Raw genomic sequence first — 12,467 nt, forward strand, 5'->3', positions numbered from 1 at the left:
CACACACACACACACACACACACACACACACACACACACAAAATGGGGTGTGAGTCACTCTCTGATTAAAAGCAGCACCGCAGACTGAGGCCCCTCCTGGGGTACGAGGCAACACGCGGACCGTCACATCAATAAGTCACACCTGTCTGAATTTGGTGTCAGATGGCAGCAAAGATGATGATCCTGCATAAATAGATGAGCCAGCCTGTTTAAAAAAAAAAAAAAAAAAAAAACTGAGCGACATTGCCATTCAGGAGCCAAATAGAGGGTGAAAAAAATGCCCCTGCTCCATCTGGAAAGTCGCCCTGGAGACAATGTGGGACATTTTATTCGTGCAAAAGCTCTTCAGCAAACTCACATCCTTCCTGCAAAACTAATGCAACAAAAACAAGAGGCTTTCCAGGAGTGGAAACGGCCTCAGAGAGGGACAAAGCGTATTTAAATACTACGTAGCCGGTTGCTTCAGGTCTATCTCAAACCAAGTTGTCACAGACTGATGATTAATAACATGACTTTTATTTCTTCTCACTTCTCATTCTGCATCCGCAGCCACAGGTGGCTGTGTGCTAATGTGCTCTGCTTGAGTCTGAGCCACCAAACAGACTCAACAGAGTGGGGAAAACCTGCCAAAGCACACAGAATTCAGACCATCTACTTTCCAGTCACTCTGGCCAGTGTTTCGGACTAAAGTGCATCCAGGATTCAACTTCCGATTCAATTCAATGCAACTTTATTAATCCATGGAGGCGATTTGGTTTGGGGCAGGTAAAAACAGACAGGAAACAGACATACAGTATATGCACAGACAGACAAGCAAAGGAGCTGTTTAAGACTTTGTTGGGCTGAACACAAACAGACCTCCGCTTGTTTAGTCATTCATATCCTGGTCCTAAACAGCACATCAGTACACTAGTTTGAATCGAACTATAAAGCAAGGAATCTCTGTATGTATGTATGTATGTATGTATGTATGTATGTATGTGTGTGTGTGTGTGTGTATGTCACGTATCTGAAGAACCGTTCAACCGATCTTCTTCACAGTTTTGCGGGTGTATCGCTGGAGACCCGAGGACGCGCGGTGTGCCGTTCAGACACCGTGCTTCAGGACTCTGTGGACCGAGTGGAGCATGTCGTCTACAGCGGGCCTTTTAACGGCCGCGGCTCATTGACTTCAGTTCACTTTTTACTGCTAGAGGGTGGATATGTTAACCTTCCAACTGAACTCTTATTCTTCCCTCGAGTCAATGGGCCATGATCCAAGAAATCGCCCATGCTCCAAACTGCCACTGCACTAGTTGAAAAAGGTCTGGTGCTAACTGACAGTTAGCAAGCTGTTAGCTCGGAGAGCTTTTTTCTCCCTTAGTAGCTTATGATTGAGTAACATGAAGGAGGATGTAGACTAAACAGCAGAGGAAATAGATTGTGGCAGACTAGCACTAGCATGTTCCTGCTTGCATAGTACTTCAGCAGTGAGCTCGCCGGCTGCAGTAGTTCAACACTAGCCTTAAATGTGGTGGGGTTTTAACACTATGGTTTTGTGTACAGCAGTGTTACAGGCAAGAGGCTGTTGTGGAAGAAGAGGTCAGGAACATATTGCAGGTCATTGCAAGTCCTTTTATGCAAGGTATGCATGTTTGCCGGCACGCAAAGAGTTTCCCAGTGGCCAAAATATAACATGAAGTCTAGTGTGACATCCAAGAGTGACAAGACGAGAGCGGCACTAATCAGGGGCAGTACATAGGACTCATCTGTGGATGACAACCACATGATGAGGAAGGCTCATGCCCCGCATGCTGACATGATGCTGACACGGATCAAGTTCAGTCAGGCTCTAACGCAGCTTTAAGTGGTCGAGGGGATGAGGGGGATGAGGAGGGACTCAAGAAAAGAATGCGTTTGGTAAATGAAATAAATCACTGTGAACAAGCAGCTTCAGGATGTGAAGAATACTTCATTCAATGGTCAGAGTAACACCGTCATTGAAACACATGCCCAGCAATTGTGAGCATTGCATAAAAAGGCAAGAACGGGTGGGGGGGGGACACAGTTAACCAGAGGATATGGTTGTCTTAATAAACCTGGGAATTGACTCCAGATACACAATGATGTACAGGAAATATGGTCTTATTACAAGTGGCTCCTCAAGACCACGATGCAAAACAAGACTTCTGCGTGCAACCCCAGAATACTGCGACAGGAAATGCGATGGCTGAGCACTCAATCACACCTTCCGCCGCCCAGACCTTTGTCTCCCCTCAGCAATACGTTGCATCCCTCTAATCATTTCAACCCAACACTCTTCTTTCCCCCCTTTATCACTTCTACTATATTCTAGCGCCACATTTCTTTTCTGCTGCAAATTAACCAATAGCCAAGAAACGGACTTGTTTCGTTAGCAAACAGGAACCAGACCAAGTGTCGATGAAACAATGGAGGCAGACCGCTAGCTTTGAGCTCAATCATCAGACTGATTTGAAATTTTTTTCCTCATTCTTAAAATATCTTCTCAACACTGAAGGAGGCAAATGTGGCACATATATAGCCCCACAATATAGCCCCTTTCCTCTGGACTAAGAACTCCCACTGACACCCGCTAACGTCTGGCTTTAGTCTTAAGTGAGGGGCTGTTACAATCTGCATTCATTCCCTGGACAAATGACTCTGCAATACTCACGGGTAGTTCACAGAAACATGACACCCAGGTTGACACGCTTATTTATGTGAAGTGCATTGAAATGAAGATATAATAAGTAAAATCAACAGGGATTTGGACAATTATTATAATTCATTAAATGTAGAAAACAGAATTCATATGCTCTCCTCAAAGCCACCAGACTCCAGTCAGACAACAGTCATTCGTTACCACGATGAAACAAAACACAACTTTATCAGTCTTTTCACTGTTCCAAAAAATCTCCAACTCTGGTTTAGTGATTGAAAGAAAGACTGAATAAGTAACAGATGTAAAAATAAAAGAGTAAACCACCATAACATCTTCAGTGCTTCCGTTGTCGGCCAGTGCCTCCGTGACGTCGAACACAAAACACCAGGAAAAACGGGGGGGCACACTGTCGATGGAAGAGGAGTCTACGTCATTTTCCACCTTTAAAAAAACCTGCATATCATAGCTAATCGTGGTGGAAATGTTTGGTGTGCTCTCTGTGGTTGCTGGCAATATCCTGGCAACACGGGCTTCATTCACTCATGCTGCACAATGCGCCTGCACAACGTCTTACACGACATATAACAATAACTTTTCAAGAGACAACGCTTCGGACTTTTAATTCAGTGGTAAACTGCAGTTTTGTAGACATGACACTCATGATAATGATACAAATGTATTACTGTGCTCTTAAAAAGGCAGATTATAGTCCTGACATTGACTTACAGTAAAACTGATTCAGACATGAGGCAGACATGTAAAAGTGCCATCAGATTTATGCAATGATGGGTTCAAAGTTATACAACCAAGCAGAGACCTACTAAAAGCATGATGTCATATTCTGGTCATATCTCCCTCCCTGTCATAGGAACCAGGAGACAATAATCTGAATAACCTTTAAACAGTTCAGACCTCTTTCAGGGGCGGAATACAGTACAGTGATACCGGACCAGGTCTGAACCCACAACAGTCCTCTAATCTACATTTTCAAACCAGTCACATTGTACACATAAGGTTAGAGCGAGCGCAGTGGTGGGAGGCAGAATTCCTTCTTTTTCCCCGTCTTAATAAAGATGAGACTTAATCTTCTACTAGTCACTCAACCGCTGTTTCTGGTGTATTCATTCAGCCACCTCACAGAAAAATGAGGAACTTCATTCAAAATCCCCCATTGACCTTTGTAACTACGCCAGTAACTTAGAATGCAGCCTTGGAAGAAACCATCTAGTATGTTGTGTGGTTCACTCCATATGCTTAGATAAGGATGTTGTTTTTTTAAAATGTGCTAATACCCAATACCGTTTTTATTCAACACCTGTAGGTTGTCCTTTTTCGTGGGAGCTGTATATTTTTTTGTGTGCTCACAAAGTATTGTTTAAAATCTCGAAAATCTCCATTTCTTATATCAACTGGATGGCAACGTGTCCTAGAATAAGGAAAGTAAACCCCAGGAATGCGCTTCATTTTCTCCGGAAGGCATACGGATAAATGCTGAGAGACTGCGTTGCCTCACAGAGGCTGTTGGAACAGAGGCGAGCCAAAGTGTCAACATGAAGATCTATCATCAAGATTTTGAGTTAGGTCGCACATATGAAAAGAAAAAAAAACACGGCTTTCAAGTAAATTTAGGAAATGCGCTTATGTTAAACACACATCTAACAATATTATCTCCATTTAAGATAAGTAAGAGGGCAATCATATTGCACTTGCAAGTTTTTATCCCAGGCGTACACAGCCTATAGCATCACACAAACAAGGGTGTTACAGCGATGTGGTTGCCGGAGCCACACAGCCAACTCTACCAATCCTAACGGTCCCCTATCTTCACATCAAAAGTGCTCCGGACACGCTGGAATCACCCCTCAGGGATTTGAGCGATTGCTCCCTTGAGCACCAACAGGCTGAATGTGAGCAACACTGACTCAGCCTTTGTCCTGAGAGGGGACAGAGACATTCTCTGAATACCGGGGAAACCATCAAAGCACCAAGGAACAGGGCATCCCGCACACATACACAACTAACACCCTAAGATGTTTTCACCCCAAATGCCAATGTGTTGAAAATGTGTCTATTAGGTGGATTCATAAGCTAAGAAGCAATAAATCTTTAAATGTGCACACTCCCTACTTTGTGCATCTCTCTCAATCTAAATCTAGGGCAAAAGACCAAGCCCACCACCCCACCCCCCCCGAAGGGCGCGGATCACATTAACTTAGCGACACACACACACAATTTTGTCCCACAGACTTGGATTACAATTTGAGTACACACACACACACACACACACACACACACACACACACACACACACAGTCGGAATGAGGGCAGCGCATTGGGGCCTTGGGGCCACCGTCTCCCTCATGAATAACAAGTATTTAGCAGACAGACTGCTGAAATACAGCCACACACACACACACACACACACACACACACACACGGGCAACATCACAACAGCGATATGTTGAAGGTCTTCCCCGACTACAGCATGATGTTCTTTGAATGGCATAATAATAACCATTTAGTTTTCTGCCATAATAACGGTGATATGTATACCTGCCTTTATGAGCTGCTTACAATAAATAACTTCCTCAATCTGGGGCCAGACAGTGAGGAGTTTTGGTGTCCTGTGGTGGTCTAAATGTAGAAAAGGGCACAAATTAAAAGCCACTGCATATCAGCACAAAGTAATTGCCACTGCTACCTTCCCCTCGACAATATTAGCAACATGATGAACTGGTCAGTATGAGACAAGCACTAAACACAACCGCCCAGCACGCGGGGGGGGGGGGGGGGGAAACGTTGCCGTGGTAACGCAGCAAACACACAGCCACAAACATCCAGGCCGCCATCTGAATGGCCGGCGGGAGAAGAGCCGCCGCGCCGCGCGCCCCCCCCCCCCCCCCACACACACACACACACACACACGTAGCCGCGACCCAGCGTCGCTCTGTCCCCCTATGAAAGGCAGATTGTGAGGGCTATTTCTGGAGGGCCTGAAAGGCTGCAGCCCCGCTCTGGAGCGATGGAGGAAGTGGCTGCCCGCAGGCCGGCACTGCTGGCAGCATCACACACACTCCTCTCTTTCCTCTGGTCGCTCGCTTCTTCTTGCTTTCGATCTGAGAGGTTTCTATTTCCCCTCATGCAGGCCTTTGCGCGCATTCACACTCCACTGAATGCACATGCGAGTGCGACATGAATTAGTCACGGCTCTGTCACGGTAACGGAAAGCGATACTTCAATACCACAGCAACAGTGGGAATCAAACTTATAATGGATGTTCTGTAGTTTTGCCAGATGCATGCTGACCCAGGACACCTTGGCGGCCTCTGGGTTTAAGGCACCAACCATGAATCAGCATGTGATTTGTTGTTAAATAGAGCATGTCATTCTCTATCCCTTCATTCTCAACTGATGATTACCAAGTATCTTAAAAGGAAAAACAAAAACCTTATCGCCACATGTGTGTATCTTAGGAGACGGTGTTAAGGATAAAATCATCTTCAAGTTATATCTAAATAAATTTAGGAACTGTTATGGATAAAATCACCCGACTGGATTGTCTCTGATGTCATACCACAGTATAAACGGTACAGTACAATCTCCTGTTGAAAGTTGTATACTAATGTAGCTGGACAGGAACATACACAAACTGAAATCTGGCTCCATGACAGCTAGGGCTGGTCGTCATTTGAAATGTTTCAATAGAGCCGATTTAATACAGAAGTGACCGTTCAGATACCAAAACAATACTTTGAGGAATATGCGTTTCTACAAGCTCAAGTTTTTTTTATCTACACACAAGCAGCCACACAAAAGCTTTGCCTCGATAGAATGGTCTAAATTTAGCAAAAGTACTATTTAAATCAAAGAATACATCATACAAGTATGAATTATGAACATGTAATAAAGTTTTAAGAAATGACGTTGGACACCCGACCCTAAAGCTGAAAACCTCACTGTCAGAAGACATGTTCCGATACATTTTTTCCTTCTCGATACCGAGAACCGATTCAATACCAGTGCCCTAATATATGTGATTTTTCTATAAATACAGTACAGTTCACTTTTTCCACATTTTGTTATGTTACAGCCTTATTCCAAAAAGGATTAAATTAATTTTTTTCCTCACAATTCTACACACAATACCCCATAATGACAAAGTGAAAAAGGTTTGTTTAAAATGTTTGCAAATCGATTAAGAATAAGGAACGAAAATATAACGCGTACATTAGTATTCACAGCCTTTGTTGAAGCAGCTTTGGCAGCAATTACAGCCTTAAGTCTTTTTGAGTATGATGCTACAAGCTTGACACAACTATTTTTGGGCCGTTTCTCCCATTCTTCTTTGCAGGACCTCTCAGGATCCATCAGGTTGGATGGGGAGCGTCAGTGCACAGCCATTTTCAGATCTCTCCAGAGATGTTCAATCAGCTTCAAGTCAGGGCTCTGGCTGGGCCACTCAAGGACATTCACAGAGTTGTCCCGAAGCCACTCCTTTGTTATCTTGGCTGTGTGCTTAGGGTCGTTGTCCTGTTGGAAGATGAACCTTCACCCCAGTCTGAGATCCAGAGCGCTGTGGAGCAGGTTTTCATCAAGGATGTCTCTGTACATTGCTGTATTCATCTTTCCCTCAATCCTGACTAGTCTCCCAGTTCCTGCCACTGAAGAACATCCCCACAGCATGATGCTGCCACCACCATGCTTCACTGTAGGGATGGTATTGGCCAGGTGATGAGCAGTGCCTGGTTTACACCAGAATTGATGCTTGGCATTCAGGCCAAAGAGTTCAATCTTTGTTTCATCAGACCAGAGAATTTTGTTTCTCATGGTCTGAGAGTCCTTCAGGTGCCTTTTGGCAAACTCCAGGCGGGCTGTCATGTGCCTTTTACTGGAGGAGTGGCTTCCATCTGGCCACTCTATCATACAGGCCTGATTGGTGGAATGCTGCAGAGATGGTTGTCATTCTGGAAGGTTCTCCTCTCTTCACAGAGCAACCCTGGAGCTCTTTCAGAGTGACCATCGGGTTCTTGGTCACCTCCCTGACTAAGGCCCTTCTCCCCCGATCGCTCAGTTTGGCCGGGCGGCCAACTCTAGGAAGAGTCCTGGTGGTTCCAAACTTCTTCCATTTACGGATGATTGAGGCTACTGGGCTCATTGGGACCTTCAATGCTGCAGACATTTTTCTGTACCCTTCCCCAGATCTGTGCCTCGATACAATCCTGTCTCGGAGGTCTACAGATAATTCCTTGGACTTCATGGCTTGGTTTGTGCTCTGACATGCACTGTCAACTGTGGGACCTGATATAGACAGGTGTGTGCCTTTCCAAATCATGTCCAATCAATTGAATCTACCACAGGTGGACTCCAATCAAGTTGTAGAAACATCTCAAGGATGATCAGTGGAAACAGGATGCACCTGAGCTCAAGTTTGAGTGGCATGGCAAAGGCTGTGAATATTTATGTACGTATGATTCTTTCATTTTTTATTTTTAGTAAATTTGCAAAACGTTAAGTTATCATTATGAGGTATTGTGTGTAGAATTTTGAGGAAAAAAATTAATTGAATCCATTTTGGAATAAGGCTGTAACATAACAAAATGTGGAAAAAGTAAAGCGCTGTGAATACTTTCCGGATGCACTGTACATAATCATAGCAGGTGCTTCGTGGGCATTTCGGATGGGGTTAAAGGTATCACAACTCTGGCATCCTTTCATCAACCCGAACTGACAAATCTGGTGATAAAACTGGTGCCAGACGTGCAATACGAAACTATTCTGCTTACAGCGATGACAACCAACGGACAGCACAAACACAGCAACATAACTGTCCAGAGTTGCAGCTCACTGCATGGGGGCTTCTGTTTTATTTAGTATGGCATCAAAGCACCTTAAACCTAACACATTGTTAGCAACGCCACAATTCTACAACCATGAGTCATGACAACACTGCAATAACAGAGAAAAACCTCAACTTTGTAAACACAACAATGGACGATCGGTCCTCCCTGGGTGCACCTCTTTGTGTCCTGGCTGGCCTCTGCAAGCTGTGTGTGTGCGCGTGTGTGTGATTGTGTATGCAGAAGAGGCTGGGTTTCAGAGCTGTCACTCCGGCCTGAAAACAACCATTCGGTTTCGGGGCCGCCACTGCAAGGGCCGACGCTCTCCGGCAGAGGCACACAGACGGAGCTACAAACAGAACCTGAATGTTTACCATCTGTGTGCGCGCGTGTGCGTTTGCCTGAATGCAAGCGAGCTAGTCTCTCCACTGTCTTGAATGAGACCTCCTCACACACTTGCAGACACAAAACAGACGCCCCTTTCCTGTTGTCTTTTATTTAAACAGACGCGCACGCGGAGACAATCTGGATTCTCGCTCTAAACATAAGTCTCCCTCAGGTCCTCTCCACAGCTTCCTGTTTGGGCCTCAGACGGTATATGCATTCGGCTGCCGCTCGGTACTCGGTCCAGCGGAGGAACCGCTGTCAAAACACACCGACATGCTGGGGAGTTCCTTAAGAGACCCTCGCTTAAGAGACCCTCGCTAGGGGGACCACACCCCGACAGCTATGGACTCGTCCCGACCCACATGCAGCCATCTTGGCTCTAAGAAAGCTCCACTGATAGAATGACTTAGGTTGAGCACAATGTGAGCAACTTGACACATTAGAGACAAATATAGAGGGCGAATGGAAGATTCAAGGCTCTGCCTTCATCTTAGCATCTGTTAAACAAGCCAAACTGTCACAGCTTTCTTTTAACAGAGAACAAGGACCATAAGCTCCATCAAGTAGGTAAGAAACAGTTCTTCCTGCAGGACAATCCCATTTGAAAAACGCCTGCAGGGTTTCTGTTGGTGACTGAGCTCTGAGAGGCAGATGAGAGGCGATGATGTCAGCCCTGAAAACCTGTCAGTGCCCACGCTCACAAAACATTCCACTGACTGAGTGACAACCAGCAATCACACACACACACACACACACACACACACTTTTGATTCATAGTGTTTTCTTTACAGTAATTTAAGCACCACAGCTGGGAAAAATAAAATACCCCAAAAATCCTCAAAAAATATCGTACACATGCACAAAAAATTGGACATCTGGAGGTGTCCGAATGTAAGTTTAACCCCAACTTCTGATGTCTACAAGTCACTCTGAAGCAGACGCTGATTGGTTTAATTCTCCATCACTTTTAGGAGCTTGGCAATAACGTGTGAGGGCAAAACTAGAAGAGCACAGAAGTCAAGACTGTGCAGCAGCCTGACGATCTAACTGCAGAGGATGAATTTAGGAGGTTAAAAATGGCTGCCAGTGCATCAAATGGTAATAGCAACAATGCTAATGATGGGAATAATCTCAATCAAGCTACTGGAGATGTTTAAAACAATGCCTACACCTAGAAACTTTAGCATGGTTTAGTAATACGTTATTGTAAACAGTGAGGCGGCAGTAGTGGGGCAACGCCAACAGTCATCATCACCCTTAAGTGTTTGGTTTTACAAGGCATGGAAGCCTTGTTCCATTAAAGCAAATGTGGCTTTAATGTCTGGTTCACAGATGCTTTTTACAGGCTTGCTCTGCACGGCGTTGCATGCGCGCAGGGTAGAACAGGAAGGAGACTTTCTGCAGCGTTTGCAGTGTCCACGTTATAACATCCTGTATTCAAACCCCCCTCCCCTCTGAAAAAGAAATACAAGGTGCAATTAGTGCATTCATGCAATGAGAAAAGTGATGTAGGTTGCTCCAGCATCACCCAGATAAAAGCCGGTTCTCTGCCTGCTTTTAACCACAGAGGACTTGTCATGTTACGATTTGCCTCTTCTGAATAAATCATAGGCAAAAAAAAAAAATCCACTCTATATAAAAGAGCATGTTACAAGCTGCATGCCTCCATTGGATAGGCGGGTTGAATATTTCATGATTAAACGGGCCATTATACTGGAAAGATCTAGGCCAAGGCCAAGGCCTCGGCTGAAGAAGGGGGGGGGCTCAGATAACGGTCCAAACCCCGTCCGGACAACACAAGGGAACAGAGCTCCGGTCCGAGGGGGCTCAGGGAGGGGCAAAGCCGTCTGGGTTAATCCACACAAAACACAGACAAAGAAAACAATCAGCAACTCCGCCGAGGAGTAGCATCGATTTCCAATTGAAACATCAGGCCTGAAATAAAGTCCAAGCGGAAATCAGCAGGATTTTCGTGGTCGGACAGTCTGCTCAGGACCCTGCAGCCACAGCACTGACAACTCGCTGTCCAACAGAGTCTGTGTGAAGTTTTAAAATGTACTTTTAAATGGAGAAGGTTGCAGTTGTAACATTTGCAGACAACTGGGGAAGATGCAGCTGAAACTGTGAATAAATCCGTTTTAGGTCACAGCCGACCAAGCAGCCCCCCCCCCCCCCCTTTAGCCCGGCTAACGTTAGCTCTTAGCAAATAAAGTTAGCCCAAGTTTGCTGTCAATAGGGTAGGACCGTTTCTTTTGCTGCAGCTAAAGTGTGCCTGGAAGCTAAGCAATGCAATGGTGTTTTGCATTCAACGTGTCTCCCCGTCAGAATTGCGGGACACCAGCTGACAGGCTAGCATTTAAGTACACTAATCCCGTGAGGCCTGCGCGTCCTCGGCATAAAGTTGAAGGCGAAATGCCAGATGGAGCATCTATTGTCGGTCAGTTGTGAGCGGCGGCCCGTCCCGTCCCCGTCTCCCTCCCTGCCTCCTGTTTACCCACGGCTAATAATACGCCGCTAAAGCTAGCAGGGCAGGCTAACTCAAGTACCCACCTCGCTTGTCGAGGTCGTAACCGACCACTAGATAGTAGTCGGCGAGCCTGGCCATCTTTGGAGCTCACGGCGACACGCCTTTCTCGCTAAATCCTCTTCTCTTTTTGCCTTCAATTGTCCATTTACGTCCTACCGGCGATAGACACATCACGGGCGACAGTAGCATCCTTCCAGCTGCACCCCGCCGCCATACTGTCAGTACGCCTTGCCCTGACAGCGGAGAGCCGCGAGTCTGCGCAGTAAGGGACCGCCAGGGAGGGGCTGCTCGGCAGGAATGTCCCATGTGAGAGGAGAAAAACCAGCTCAGGGGCCAAAAGTCTGACCAACACCTACAAGAAACACAACAGCACCGTCGCAAGAGGGGTTAAAGGTGTTAACGAATCTAGTGACACTGAATTGAAGGGGACCCACAACTAAATCATTGGGACTATTAGATTTTAAAACGAACATCCAAGAACAATATTATTTCATTATTCTTATTTCATATTATTATATTCTAGATTTGCTCCATACGCAACAGTCTCTCAGTGGACAACATACTGTTGATAACTAAAAAATAAGGATTATTCCTTAAATTCATTGCTTGTGAAAAGTCATGCTTTTGATAGTCCCTGAGCTTTGTATCTTTTTTTTTACCACTTAGGTCCCAGTTGATAAATAAAGATGGATGATTAATGTTAGAATGATGTTATCCCAAACGTGTGTAATTTGATGTGTGAATTTGACTATTTCACTATTTGGACCAAGGAAACCAACTGAACTTGGCACTTTGTTGAGGTGCAGTTTGAACCTTTTCTCTCTGTGGTTGCATAGAAGGCAGGTCCACCACAGGGGCCATTGCACGTCTTACCACAAACTGGATGGGATGGATGATCTGTTTTAGAGATGCTTTAGAGAAGGGACCTCTGAATCCACAGTTTTGTTTTGTTTGTTTAGTCGGAGGGTGAAGTAATGCATGATTGTTTGTAAGTGAGTACGATCTGATTATGTGGGGGGGAAGAATGGGGGGGGGGGGGGGGGTGGTGCGTCGG

At 45.4% G+C, this 12,467-nt stretch overlaps 1 protein-coding gene across 1 annotated transcript in view; it reads right to left on the reverse strand.

Moving 5' to 3' along the window:
• sbf1 (SET binding factor 1) overlaps window positions 1-11,662 on the reverse strand; it is a 72,739-nt gene extending 61,077 nt beyond the window's left edge. Inside the window, exon 1 of the mRNA XM_031869839.1 lies at window positions 11,437-11,662. Coding sequence (XP_031725699.1) covers window positions 11,437-11,491 — 55 coding nt within the window. The 5' untranslated portion in view covers window positions 11,492-11,662. The remainder of the gene's footprint in view (window positions 1-11,436) is intronic.
• Window positions 11,663-12,467: the final 805 nt, after the last annotated feature.

This window comes from Anarrhichthys ocellatus, unplaced genomic scaffold (genome assembly GCF_004355925.1).
Source record: "Anarrhichthys ocellatus isolate YVR2014 unplaced genomic scaffold, GSC_Weel_1.0 scaffold49, whole genome shotgun sequence".
NCBI lineage: Eukaryota > Metazoa > Chordata > Actinopteri > Perciformes > Anarhichadidae > Anarrhichthys > Anarrhichthys ocellatus.